This window comes from Sphaeramia orbicularis, chromosome 3 (assembly GCF_902148855.1).
Source record: "Sphaeramia orbicularis chromosome 3, fSphaOr1.1, whole genome shotgun sequence".
In the NCBI taxonomy this organism is placed as follows: Eukaryota; Metazoa; Chordata; class Actinopteri; order Kurtiformes; family Apogonidae; genus Sphaeramia; species Sphaeramia orbicularis.
In genome coordinates this window covers 337501-352500 of record NC_043959.1, presented here as the reverse complement: position 1 = coordinate 352500, position 15000 = coordinate 337501, and the positions used below count along the sequence as shown (strand labels likewise).

The 15000-nt window shown below is 35.7% G+C and overlaps 1 protein-coding gene across 2 annotated transcripts in view; it reads left to right on the top strand.

The window, feature by feature from the left end:
* The window catches only part of kcnq1.1 (potassium voltage-gated channel, KQT-like subfamily, member 1.1), a 293916-nt gene that overhangs the window by 215277 nt on the left and 63639 nt on the right, over window positions 1–15000 (top strand). For both annotated transcript variants that reach the window (XR_003935077.1, XM_030130954.1), the window contains exons 11-12: window positions 662–718; window positions 6353–6482. Coding sequence is in view for 1 of the 2 variants with exons in the window: in XM_030130954.1 (XP_029986814.1) it covers window positions 662–718; window positions 6353–6482 (187 nt within the window). In the remaining variant the exon portion in view is untranslated. The remainder of the gene's footprint in view (window positions 1–661; window positions 719–6352; window positions 6483–15000) is intronic.

Here is a 15000-nt window from a genome sequence, read left to right as displayed (position 1 = left end):
CATAGTCCATACGCATTCACAATTCATTTAAAAAAAGGAAGACAATATAAATATATGTATCAGTACAATATCATTGCCAATTTTGAAAAGGAATTACCAATTTGTTAGACATGTTTGTGTTATATGATGTTTGTTCAAAAACAGTAATATTTGAGCATTGAGACCCGATGTATCAAATATGATACAAAACTGAAACTCATACGTGGAAATTGATATTTGAAAAAAAAAAAAAGTTTGGGGTTGTTCAGAAGGACCACTACAGGCTCCAGTTTGAAAGAAGTGGAGTTTTCTGTCAGTGATGTAATGGCTGAGGCTTTCCAGGGTTAGTGTTGTTTGCATTCACCTGTTCTGCTTCTGTCGTTTGTCTCTTTTCCTGTTGTTTCTGTCTTGGTGGTTTAGCCAGATGCCGCCCTCTGGGAGGATGTGGTGAGCTGCTGTTAGTGTCCCCATCCTGCACATGTCCTTCTAGAATCACTGTTAACACACCCCTGTCCTTTGTCTAATCTATGACTGCACAGAACAGCCTGTTCTTCACACGGGCAGGAGCATTTGTTTGTTGGGCTTTAATTCGATTGTAGTTGGCACCACAGATTTGGATTGAATGTCCTTGTGTTTTCAGGCTAACATGGATCACACCGCTGTTTCTGTCTGTGTCTTTCAGATCGAGACCAGTCCTGGACATCTTTAACTTCCCTTCAGTTCAGCTCACCACCTCCAGGTAATTAAATCCACTGTGGAAGTGACAGATTCCACAAAACTACCAGTACATGACACTATCATCTCAGACTAAAACATGTGTGACCTGTCAGTTCAGCTTTTCCCACCAGTGGACTCATACATGTGGTTGTACACTCAGAATGCATTTCCCATCTGAGAACGATGGAAACATGCACTCATACAAGCCCATAATGCACTTCTATTAACTCTTTAAAACTGTGTTTTCCAACCTTGGGGTCAGGACCCCACATGGGGTCACCTGGAATTCAAATGGGGTCGCCTGAAATTTCTAGTAATTGATAAACAAACAACAAAAAAAATATATGTTGAGTTGACAGAGCCAATCACAATACAGAAACACATGACAAACTGCAGCTGAAACTGCAGCACTGTGGTTCTGTTTGTGTCACATGTTCACTGTGGTCAGTTTCAGATGCTGCAGCTCTTTCATAATTCATAGTTTCAGTTCTTGTTTGTTCAGTATTAATTGTCCTCCTTGTAAATCCCAGCTGGACTGACTGGACAGATCCTGAGCCTTTAATCTACACCTGGATTTACTGCCTCTGTCCACAATAATAGACATTATACAGACTAAATGTCCACAATAATAGACATTATATAGACTAAATGTCCACAATAATAGACATTATACAGACTAAATGTCCACAATAATAGACATTATATAGACTAAATGTCCACAGTAATAGACATTATAGACTAAATGTCCACAGTAATAGACATTATACAGACTAAATGTCCACAATAATAGACATTATATAGACTAAATGTCCACAGTAATAGACATTATACAGACTAAATGTCCACAATAATACACATTATATAGACTAAATGTCCACAGTAATAGACATTATACAGACTAAATGTCCACAATAATACACATTATATAGACTAAATGTCCACAATAATAGACATTACACAGACTAAATGTCCACAATAATAGACATTATACAGACTAAATGTCCACAATAATAGACATTATATAGACTAAATGTCCACAATAATAGACATTATACAGACTAAATGTCCACAATAATAGACATTATACAGACTAAATGTCCACAATAATAGACATTATATAGACTAAATGTCCACAATAATAGACATTATACAGACTAAATGTCCACAATAATAGACATTATATAGACTAAATGTCCACAATAATAGACATTATACAGACTAAATGTCCACAATAATAGACATTATATAGACTAAATGTCCACAGTAATAGACATTATAGACTAAATGTCCACAGTAATAGACATTATACAGACTAAATGTCCACAATAATAGACATTATATAGACTAAATGTCCACAGTAATAGACATTATACAGACTAAATGTCCACAATAATACACATTATATAGACTAAATGTCCACAGTAATAGACATTATACAGACTAAATGTCCACAATAATACACATTATATAGACTAAATGTCCACAATAATAGACATTACACAGACTAAATGTCCACAATAATAGACATTATACAGACTAAATGTCCACAATAATAGACATTATATAGACTAAATGTCCACAATAATAGACATTATACAGACTAAATGTCCACAATAATAGACATTATACAGACTAAATGTCCACAATAATAGACATTATATAGACTAAATGTCCACAATAATAGACATTATACAGACTAAATGTCCACAATAATAGACATTATATAGACTAAATGTCCACAATAATAGACATTATACAGACTAAATGTCCACAATAATACACATTATACAGACTAAATGTCCACAATAATACACATTATACAGACTAAATGTCCACAATAATAGACATTATATAGACTAAATGTCCACAATAATAGACATTATACAGACTAAATGTCCACAATAATAGACATTATACAGACTAAATGTCCACAATAATAGACATTATATAGACTAAATGTCCACAATAATAGACATTATATAGACTAAATGTCCACAATAATAGACATTATACAGACTAAATGTCCACAATAATAGACATTATACAGACTAAATGTCCACAATAATAGACATTATACAGACTAAATGTCCACAATAATAGATATTATACAGACTAAATGTCCACAATAATAGACATTATACAGACTAAATGTCCACAATAATAGACATTATATAGACTAAATGTCCACAATAACAGACATTATACAGACTAAATGTCCACAATAATAGACATTATACAGACTAAATGTCCACAATAATAGACATTATATAGACTAAATGTCCACAATAATAGACATTATACAGACTAAATGTCCACAATAATAGACATTATATAGACTAAATGTCCACAATAATAGACATTATACAGACTAAATGTCCCCAATAATAGACATTATACAGACTAAATGTCCACAATAACAGACATTATACAGACTAAATGTCCACAATAATAGACATTATACAGACTAAATGTCCACAATAATAGACATTATATAGACTAAATGTCCACAATAATAGACATTATATAGACTAAATGTCCACAATAATAGACATTATATAGACTAAATGTCCACAATAATAGACATTATACAGACTAAATGTCCACAATAATAGACATTATACAGACTAAATGTCCACAATAATAGACATTATATAGACTAAATGTCCACAATAATAGACATTATACAGACTAAATGTCCACAATAATACACATTATATAGACTAAATGTCCACAATAATACACATTATATAGACTAAATGTCCACAATAACAGACATTATACAGACTAAATGTCCACAATAATACACATTATACAGACTAAATGTCCACAATAACAGACATTATACAGACTAAATGTCCACAATAATACACATTATACAGACTAAATGTCCACAATAATAGACATTATACAGACTAAATGTCCACAATAATACACATTATACAGACTAAATGTCCACAATAATAGACATTATATAGACTAAATGTCCACAATAATACACATTATACAGACTAAATGTCCACAATAATACACATTATACAGACTAAATGTCCACAATAATAGACATTATATAGACTAAATGTCCACAATAATAGACATTATACAGACTAAATGTCCACAATAATAGACATTATACAGACTAAATGTCCACAATAATAGACATTATATAGACTAAATGTCCACAATAATAGACATTATATAGACTAAATGTCCACAATAATAGACATTATACAGACTAAATGTCCACAATAATAGACATTATACAGACTAAATGTCCACAATAATAGACATTATATAGACTAAATGTCCACAATAATAGACATTATACAGACTAAATGTCCACAATAATAGATATTATACAGACTAAATGTCCACAATAATAGACATTATACAGACTAAATGTCCACAATAATAGACATTATATAGACTAAATGTCCACAATAACAGACATTATACAGACTAAATGTCCACAATAATAGACATTATACAGACTAAATGTCCACAATAATAGACATTATATAGACTAAATGTCCACAATAATAGACATTATACAGACTAAATGTCCACAATAATAGACATTATATAGACTAAATGTCCACAATAATAGACATTATACAGACTAAATGTCCCCAATAATAGACATTATACAGACTAAATGTCCACAATAACAGACATTATACAGACTAAATGTCCACAATAATAGACATTATACAGACTAAATGTCCACAATAATAGACATTATATAGACTAAATGTCCACAATAATAGACATTATACAGACTAAATGTCCACAATAATAGACATTATACAGACTAAATGTCCACAATAATAGACATTATATAGACTAAATGTCCACAATAATAGACATTATACAGACTAAATGTCCACAATAATACACATTATATAGACTAAATGTCCACAATAATACACATTATATCGACTAAATGTCCACAATAACAGACATTATACAGACTAAATGTCCACAATAATACACATTATACAGACTAAATGTCCACAATAACAGACATTATACAGACTAAATGTCCACAATAATACACATTATACAGACTAAATGTCCACAATAATAGACATTATACAGACTAAATGTCCACAATAATACACATTATACAGACTAAATGTCCACAATAATACACATTATACAGACTAAATGTCCACAATAATAGACATTATATAGACTAAATGTCCACAATAATAGACATTATATAGACTAAATGTCCACAATAATAGACATTATACAGACTAAATGTCCACAATAATAGACATTATACAGACTAAATGTCCACAATAATAGACATTATATAGACTAAATGTCCACAATAATAGACATTATATAGACTAAATGTCCACAATAATAGACATTATACAGACTAAATGTCCACAATAATAGACATTATACAGACTAAATGTCCACAATAATAGACATTATACAGACTAAATGTCCACAAGAATAGACATTATACAGACTAAATGTCCACAATAATAGACATTATATAGACTAAATGTCCACAATAATAGACATTATACAGACTAAATGTCCACAATAATAGACATATAGACTAAATGTCCACAATAACAGACATTATATAGACTAAATGTCCACAATAATAGACATTATACAGACTAAATGTCCACAATAATAGACATTATATAGACTAAATGCCCACAATAATAGACATTATATAGACTAAATGTCCACAATAACAGACATTATATAGACTAAATGTCCTCAAACATGAACGTTTATTTGCAACATACTATAGGAAACTATTACATGATCAAAAATAGATTAATTTTAGCAAAAGAAAGTCTCCATTTTGAATGTGTGGGGTCTGTGATGTTAAAATGGGGTCAGGAGTAAAAAAGTTTGGAAGCACTGGCGTGTCATGGCTGACACACCTGCGTATATGCAGGTTGGAGGCTGTAACTGTCACTGTTTGTACAACTGGAAAAACCTGACATGTTATACTTTATAGGCTTTATCCTCCTGAAACCCAGGAAAGTAAATGTTTTGGCTTTTTTACATTAAATGTCTTAAATTAGAAAAAGCATAATGCAACCATTTTTCAGATACAATTTTTATTTTTATTTTATTTTTTTATGGAACGTCCTTTGAGGTGGACTGGATTATTTTTCTAAGTAAAGTTGTGAAACTCTTGTCCCCTATGGAGGACAAAAAAGCATTGCTGGGTCTCAGGAGGTTATTGGGTTATTATGGGAATTCCTGTAGTAGAAGCTGGAGAAGCTTTTTTAGCAGAATTATAACATGCAGTAAATTGTAAATGATCGCTAAATTTTGAAAGATCTGGAAAAAAGGTGCTCTGGAAAAACTGGCAAAATAGACTCACTAACAGTATAATTTATTGTCAAAATAAGAAAAAAAAATCCCTTTCAGGCTGAAGGTTTAAAGGGTAAGGGCTTCCACAGTCAGCTGTCGTATCTGTCCATCAGACTGAACATTACCTTTGGAAGCTGCAGTTTTGAATTGACTATTTCATTGGAGATATCGAGAAATAAATCACTACAATACATTATACTTCAGCAAATCAGCAAATATGACCTGAGCCTTGAGGTTCAGATGACTGAATGCCAGACTGATGTCTAATGTGTGTGTGTGTGTGTGTGTGTGTGTGTGTGTGCAGTGAAAAGAAACGCCGTCTTTTTGGAAGTCCAGACCCCCAGCCCTCTCAGGAGGAACTGTAGTTTTGCAGATGATTTGGAGCTGGAGGCAGAGCGAGAACCTGATCTGACTCCTGCCACTTCAGTGTCACAGTGAGTCCACAGCTGTTTCATTTCTTCTTCATCCTTAAAACTTTAAAATGAAGACCAAAACCAAAACCTACCGTTCTTAAAACAGCTGCTTAAGGCTCTAAAAGCAGGTGAAACCCACAGTTGTGTTAAAATGGACAAATTTACAATAGAAAAAAAACATATTTACAGCTATGTATAAAAACCATGGGTGTTGTTTTTAGAGTTTCCCTGCTGACAACAAATGCACCTGCAGATATACTTCTATATGTCACCTGTTTAAATTGTTGTGAATGAGCCATGTTCAGGTTAAGCTCAACATATTAAGGCAGGGGTTCCACATTCAGCCCAAACTGACCTGAAGTGGATCAGAGCAGTACGATAATCTGAAGGAATGAAGAAATGAATTTATTTGGGTTTGTGCATCAGTCGTTGCACCCAGCACAATAATCACAATAAACATAAAAACCAAAACGGAATAGGCTAAGAGCAAAAGCTTCTTTCTTTGGCCTGTCCTTCTCACCTAATGCACTGCTTACTTTAAATTAAATGTGTACAGCATCGAGCAGTCACACCATAAACAGACAAAAAAAAAGTCAACAACAAAAACATATCTACCATCTCAATTTAATATTCTTGAATCATTTTAAACTTAAGGCACTTCTTTATTTTTACTTACCAAAGAAGTAAATACCTTAAATTCCTCATCAGGTCCATTTCATCCTTTCACCCCCCACAGCTCCAGTCCGTCTACACTTCACATCCGTCCTCACTTTAGTCCATTCACAAATAGGAAACTTTCTGAAATTATAATTACTCTCTCTTAATTCCAAGAAATCATGAATGGTATTTGGGACAATTCTATTTGTATCCCTCATCTTCCATATACCTATTTAGAAATAATGTTTGTGCCTCTTTTAAATATATTTATGTTTGTACTTGTCTTGCTCCAGACTGTTCCGCTAAGTCACTCCACAGCTTGTTATGCACATACTCTTCATTATTGTTCTTACTTTAAGTTTTGTTTTTTTTTTTTTAAGTACAATTACATCATGAAAAGGTTTACATCTACAATGTTTCCTTAAAAATGTGAATAACATGAACAACCTGAAATGTCTTAAGAAAAATAATTGTAATTTTTTAAATATTATGGCTCACCTTATTATTTACACATGTGCATCACAACTATCACAGTGGATTTACAAATACACAAAACATTTAGAAACAGGCAAAATATTGTTAAAATTGTACGTACTTATCCTAAGACATTTTAGGTTGTTCATATTTGTTCAGGTTATTCACTTTTTTTTGAGAGGTTAGTTTTTAAATGTAAACATTTTGATATCATTTTCCTTTTGTTGCAATAAAACAAAAAGAAAAAATTGGAGTTGTCATTATTTATCGGTTATTTTTGATAGTATTTTACTGGTTCAACCCATTTGAGATCCCATTGGTCTGTATGTGGAACCTGAACTCAAATGATTTTGACACCTTTGAGTGTTAATATCTTCAGTGTAATTTGGCATTTCATACATTTCTCCCATGGGCTGGACTGGACCCTTTGGTGGGCCGGTTTTGGCCCGCAGGCCACATGTTTGACACCTGTGTATTAAGGTGTTCAGTTTAATGGTGAAAATATTAAGTGAGACTCAAAACAGTGGAAAAGTGGTGACGTCACATGGGCATGAGTCAAACTAGTGCGTTATTTAACAGTAACATGTGCATTAAGGATGCACACAAATAACTGATCAGCTGATTAGTCAAATGGTAAGAATAGTCAATGTGTTGTTGTTGTTTTTTTTCAATTAAGAGTCAATTTTCATTTGAGGTGGAAGGAAATTTATGTTTTACTCAGTGGAGATAATGCTTACAGCAAGGTTCTAATAGTTTTGGATTTTTCATTATACTTTAGTTTTATTTAGTTTTGACTTTTTTTTTCTCTAATTCAGTTCATTTTAATTCATTTTTAGAGCAGGTTTGATAGTTTTTATTAAGTTTTCATTTTTTTCTAAATGCTTAGTTTAGGTTTAGTTGTAGTTTAGTTTTAGTTTTAGTTGTAGTTTAGTTTTAGTTGTAGTTTAGTTTTAGTTTAGTTGTAGTTTAGTTTTAGTTGTAGTTTAGTTTTAGTTTAGTTGTAGTTTAGTTTTAGTTGTAGTTTAGTTTTAGTTTAGTTTTAGTTTAGTTGTAGTTTAGTTGTAGTTTAGTTTTAGTTGTAGTTTAGTTGTAGTTTAGTTTTAGTTTTAGTTGTAGTTTAGTTTTAGTTGTAGTTTAGTTTTAGTTTAGTTGTAGTTTAGTTGTAGTTTAGTTTTAGTTGTAGTTTAGTTTTAGTTTAGTTTTAGTTTAGTTGTAGTTTAGTTTTAGTTTAGTTTTAGTTGTAGTTTAGTTTTAGTTTAGTTTTAGTTGTAGTTTAGTTGTAGTTTAGTTTTAGTTTAGTTGTAGTTTAGTTTTAGTTTAGTTTTAGTTGTAGTTTAGTTGTAGTTTAGTTTTAGTTTAGTTTAGTTGTAGTTTAGTTGTAGTTTAGTTTTAGTTTTAGTTGTAGTTTAGTTTTAGTTTAGTTGTAGTTTAGTTGTAGTTTAGTTTTAGTTGTAGTTTAGTTGTAGTTTAGTTTTAGTTTAGTTTTAGTTTAGTTTTAGTTGTAGTTTAGTTTTAGTTTAGTTGTAGTTTAGTTTTAGTTGTAGTTTAGTTTTAGTTTAGTTGTAGTTTAGTTGTAGTTTAGTTGTAGTTGTAGTTTTGTTTTAGTTGTAGTTTAGTTTCAGTTTAGTTGTAGTTTAGTTTTAGTTTTAGTTGTAGTTTAGTTTTAGTTTAGTTGTAGTTTAGTTGTAGTTGTAGTTTAGTTTTAGTTGTAGTTTAGTTTTAGTTGTAGTTCAGTTGTAGTTTAGTTGTAGTTCAGTTGTAATTCAGTTGTAGTTTATTTGTAGTTTGGTTGTAGTTCAGTTGTAGTTTAGTTGTAGTTCAGTTGTAGTTCAGTTGTAGTTCAGTTTAGTTGTAGTTCAGTTGTAGTTCAGTTGTAGTTCAGTTGTAGTTTAGTTGTAGTTCAGTTTTAGTTCAGTTGTAGTTTAGTTGTAGTTCAGTTGTAGTTTAGTTTTAGTTCAGTTGTAGTTCAGTTGTAGTTTAGTTGTAGTTCAGTTGTAGTTCAGTTGTAGTTCAGTTTAGTTGTAGTTCAGTTGTAGTTTAGTTGTAGTTCAGTTGTAGTTCAGTTGTAGTTCAGTTTAGTTGTAGTTCAGTTGTAGTTCAGTTGTAGTTTAGTTGTAGTTCAGTTGTAGTTCAGTTTTAGTTCAGTTGTAGTTTAGTTGTAGTTCAGTTGTAGTTCAGTTGTAGTTCAGTTTAGTTGTAGTTCAGTTGTAGTTCAGTTGTAGTTTAGTTGTAGTTCAGTTGTAGTTCAGTTTTAGTTCAGTTGTAGTTTAGTTGTAGTTCAGTTGTAGTTCAGTTGTAGTTTAGTTTTAGTTCAGTTGTAGTTTAGTTGTAGCTTAGTTGTAGTTCAGTTGTAGTTTAGTTGTAGTTTAGTTGTAGTTCAGTTGTAGTTTAGTTGTAGTTCAGTTGTAGTTTAGTTGTAGTTCAGTTGTAGTTCAGTTTAGTTGTAGTTCAGTTGTAGTTTAGTTGTAGTTCAGTTTAGTTGTAGTTTAGTTGTAGTTCAGTTGTAGTTCAGTTGTAGTTCAGTTGTAGTTTAGTTGTAGTTCAGTTGTAGTTCAGTTGTAGTTTAGTTGTAGTTCAGTTGTAGTTTAGTTTAGTTCAGTTGTAGTTCAGTTGTAGTTCAGTTGTAGTTCAGTTGTAGTTTAGTTGTAGTTCAGTTGTAGTTTAGTTGTAGTTCAGTTGTAGTTTAGTTGTAGTTCAGTTGTAGTTTAGTTGTAGTTTAGTTGTAGTTCAGCTGTAGTTCAGTTGTAGTTCAGTTGTAGTTTAGTTGTAGTTTAGTTGTAGTTCAGTTGTAGTTCAGTTGTAGTTCAGTTGTCTCTTTTCTCTTCTTCTCTGTGCTCCTATTCAAATCAATCCCAGACAGGACTCTGCTGCTTTAGTCTCCATGTTTCCAGGTAGAGTGGGGACCAGAAGACGACTGGAAACCACAAGTGATGGACCGTCAGTTGTCCGATGGTGACAGCAGCTAAAATTGCTCAAGGGAAATAAATCAATTTCATATCAATCTGACATTGACAAAGATGAAAACGAAGGGAATTTTATCCATAATTTGTATTCATTTAAGTTAGTTTTGTAAACACACAATACAGTTTCAGATAGTTGTTTTTTTTTTCTTTTAATTCTAGTTTTCATTTATTTCAGTTAATGAAAATGTTTTTACAATTCTAGTGTTTGTCATTTCGTTAGTTTTCGTTAATGATAATAACCTTGGTTTGCAGCGCTGTTTAAGCCCATGTGCTCTGTGTTGTAACTAAATGCTCTGTTCTCACTAATGTGGAAACTTTGATATTTTTCTCTCACTCACATGAAAACACCAGCTGAGGTCACAAAAACTGGAATTTTATAAAAAAAAAAAAAAAAAAATTCCTAAGTGGAAGGACAGGGAAAACAAAGAGATTGAAAACCTGTGGTATCCCTCCCCTTTTAATAAAGCATGGACATTCTGGAGCAGACTGGACTAAAGTCCTCAGGGTAATAACAACTCCCAGACTGAAGCCCTGAAACTGCTCAAAACCTCCAAATTTGCCAAATTTCCACAACAACAGCATAAGTTTTAGACAGCAGTTTAATAACTTTATAATCATCAACCTTTGTAGCAGAAATAACCATAAAGATGAAACTGATTGATACTGAGATTATATTGGTTTATGGGCTGAGCAGCTTTAGATAAAACTAGGTTTAAACTGCAGTTTAAACAGTACAACGCAACAGTGGAACTCAGTCTGTGTTCTAATCTTATGTGTATATATATGTATATATATAAATATATATATATATATATATATATATTTAGTGCTATCTTTATGCATGCACACTTTTTCTTGTACTTTAATCGGTTACTGCCTTGACCAGTGAATTGTGGGATCAATAAAGTCTAATCTAATCTGATCCAATCCATCCATCCATCCATTATCTTCCTCTTATCCGGGGCCGGGTCACGGGGGTAACAGTCTAATCAGGGACACCCAGACTTCCCTCTCCTCAGACTCCTCCTCCAGCTCTTCCGGGGGGACCCCGAGGCGTTCCCAGGCCAGCCCACAGACATAGTCTCTCCAACGTGTCCTGGGTCTTCCCTGAGGTCTCCTCCCGGTGGGACATGCCCGGAACACCTCCCCAGGGTTATGCAATCTAATGTGTGTGTGAAGATAAGAGACTGCAGTGGGTCACACTGTCCATACAGTCCAGTTCAGTCCAGTTCAGTTCTACTGTTGTCCTGGCCATGGAAGATGTTTGGACTGCAGGGGAGTAGATTTGAGAAGAATCTGCTGCTTCCTCTGCTCTCAGGGGAAATAATTTTGACCACGGGGGGAAACTGGACTACTGCATAAATTTAGTAGAACTTAAGTTTCTTCTACCTGGTTTCAGCATTCCTCAGCATCTTCGACCAGTTAGGTCTCTACATAATTCTTCGACCTTCTCCTTTAGTCCGGCAGATCGACGGAGCCCCTCCACATTTGCTCTCAATCCCTCCGCAGACTAACCCATGATGTAATCCAACTTCTCATACCAGTCCCCAGCCTGTCCGTCCAGGTCTGGCCCACTCTCCCCCGTCTGCGTCACCTCCCGTTGTAATTCCTTCACATTATCGCTCACCGCTCCGAAGTGCTTCTCAGTTTCCACCCACAGCAGCGGGGTCTGTTTGCGTGCTACTGTCTCACTAATTTTGCGATAGATCGGTTCCATTCCCAGACCAATCAGAAGGTGTCCCACTATCATAATACACACATAATAGCAGCAGAAAATGAAGGCTTTGGAGCTGTGCAGCAGAACAGTCCTTCAGAGCTGAGTGGTCCTCTGGTCCATCTGTTCTGTTCTAGCACCAAACACTGTGGACCTCCAGGCTTCAGATGTGTGGAACACACACTAATGGGACGGCTCCATCGTACAGTGTGTGTTTTTTCAGTGAGTGTACTTTAATGAGCAGCTCCACACTGTCTGCATGAGTGTGGTCTGTTCTCTGTAATTAACCTACTAACTTAACCTGCCGCACGCCCGACCAAAAAGACCTCCTGCCGCCGCTGCCTGATGATTATTACGATTAGGGAAAAGCACTTTTGCTTGCCTAGGTACTTGCACAGCGAGAGACTGAGCCTGATATGAGGAAATGAGTGTTCAGTAAGTGTGGAGCGATGCTAGTGCGCAGTAAGTGAAACAAATGGAGCGACAGCTCTGACCCCTGGGACTCCTTTACAAACGCTGGGTAATGATGCAGAGGGGGAATTACACACAGCAGCATTGTTGGCAAAGACCAGTGTGTGCTCCGCTGACTCTAAAATACTCAACCAGCTGTTCTCACCCAGTAATGCCACATTACATCCCATGCTAAACTGACTAATTTGGAACACAAATGCTTATTTTTATTCACAGCAGAACAGTACGTTAAATAAGGGTTGATAGAGAGCTTTTTTTTTTTTTTTTTTTTTTTTTTTTACAAAGTTTGTGGAATTTCTCAGGAAACTCTTTGCTTTTAAGCTGAAATGTAGACCTCCTACAAATGTTTTTGTTTTTTTTTTTTTTTTCTGTAGTTGAGGCTGAGGTTATTGTTATCAGAGTTGAAGTATACATTGTTGTTGTGGGCTGGTCTCAGAAATGCTGTTTTCTGTAGCTGTCTTGTCATTGACATGTGGTGTGTTTCTTAAATTGTGGAAGATTGGGGTATTAGGAAAACTGCTCCACTTCTGTCCCAAACAAACCGAAATGACACCTTCTGTGACAAAGCAGACGCAAGCCTGTACAGAGAGACCAGGAGCAGACAGAAAACACCAGACTGTCGGAGCAAAAGGCCTTTCCTGATTCTGACAGCGTTTATTATTGAAGCCAGAAAGACCCAAACATCCACCACAGACACAAACATCCACCACAGACACAAACGTCCACCACAGACACTAACGTCCACCACAGACACAAACATCCACCACAGACACAAACGTCCACCACAGACACAAACATCCACCACAGACACAAACATCCACCACAGACACAAACATCCACCACAGACACAAACATCCATCACAGACACAAACATCCACCACAGACACAAACATCCACCTCCACCACAAACATCCACCACAGACACAAACATCCACCACAGACACAAACGTCCACCACCGACACAAACATCCACCACAGACACAAACGTCCACCACCGACACAAACATCCACCACCGACACGAACGTCCACCACAGACACAAACATCCACCACAGACACGAACGTCCACCACAGACACAAACGTCCACCACAGACACAAACGTCCACCACCGACACAAACATCCACCACAGACACAAACATCCACCACAGACACGAACATCCACCACAGACACGAACGTCCACCACAGACACGAACATCCACCACAGACACGAACATCCACCACAGACACAAACGTCCACCACCGACACAAACGTCCACCACCGACACAAACGTCCACCACAGACACAAACATCCACCACCGACACGAACGTCCACCACAGACACGAACGTCCACCACCGACACGAACGTCCACCACCGACACGAACATCCACCAAAGACACGAACATCCACCACCGACACGAACATCCACCACAGACACAAACATCCACCACAGACACAAACGTCCACCACAGACACAAACATCCACCACCGACACAAACATCCACCACAGACACAAGCATCCACCACAGACACTAACGTCCACCACCGACACGAACGTCCACCACCGACACGAACGTCCACCACCGACACGAACATCCACCACAGACACGAACATCCACCACAGACACGAACATCCACCACAGACACGAACATCCACCACCGACACAAACATCCACCACAGACACAAACGTCCACCACCGACACGAACATCCACCACAGACACAAACGTCCACCACCGACACGAACGTCCACCACAGACACGAACGTCCACCACAGACACGAACATCCACCACAGACACAAACGTCCACCACCGACACGAACGTCCACCACAGACACGAACGTCCACCACAGACACGAACGTCCACCACCGACACAAACGTCCACCACCGACACAAACGTCCACCACAGACACAAACATCCACCACCGACACAAACCATCTGCTGATCTAAACTGTTTCACACCTGTTCATCCACTCATCCTATCAGTACATGTCAGTAACTGATGTTAAATACAGTTCTTCATCTGTTCATGGTCATCAGATATGACCATATTTGGACGTTCAGAGGCTCTGTAGTTACCGTGGAAACACCGTCATCTTCTACAACATTGATTCTCCAGTCAAACCCATGCAGTTGGATCAGTGCCAGTGGATGGACACACTGGGTTTATGTTCAGTTCATGACAGATTCTTTTGAGAAAAGTCATTATTTCCTCAGTTTCCTCTGTTTCTATGATAATAAGCCTCAACTTTAATATTTGCTTTTATGAACTTCTACA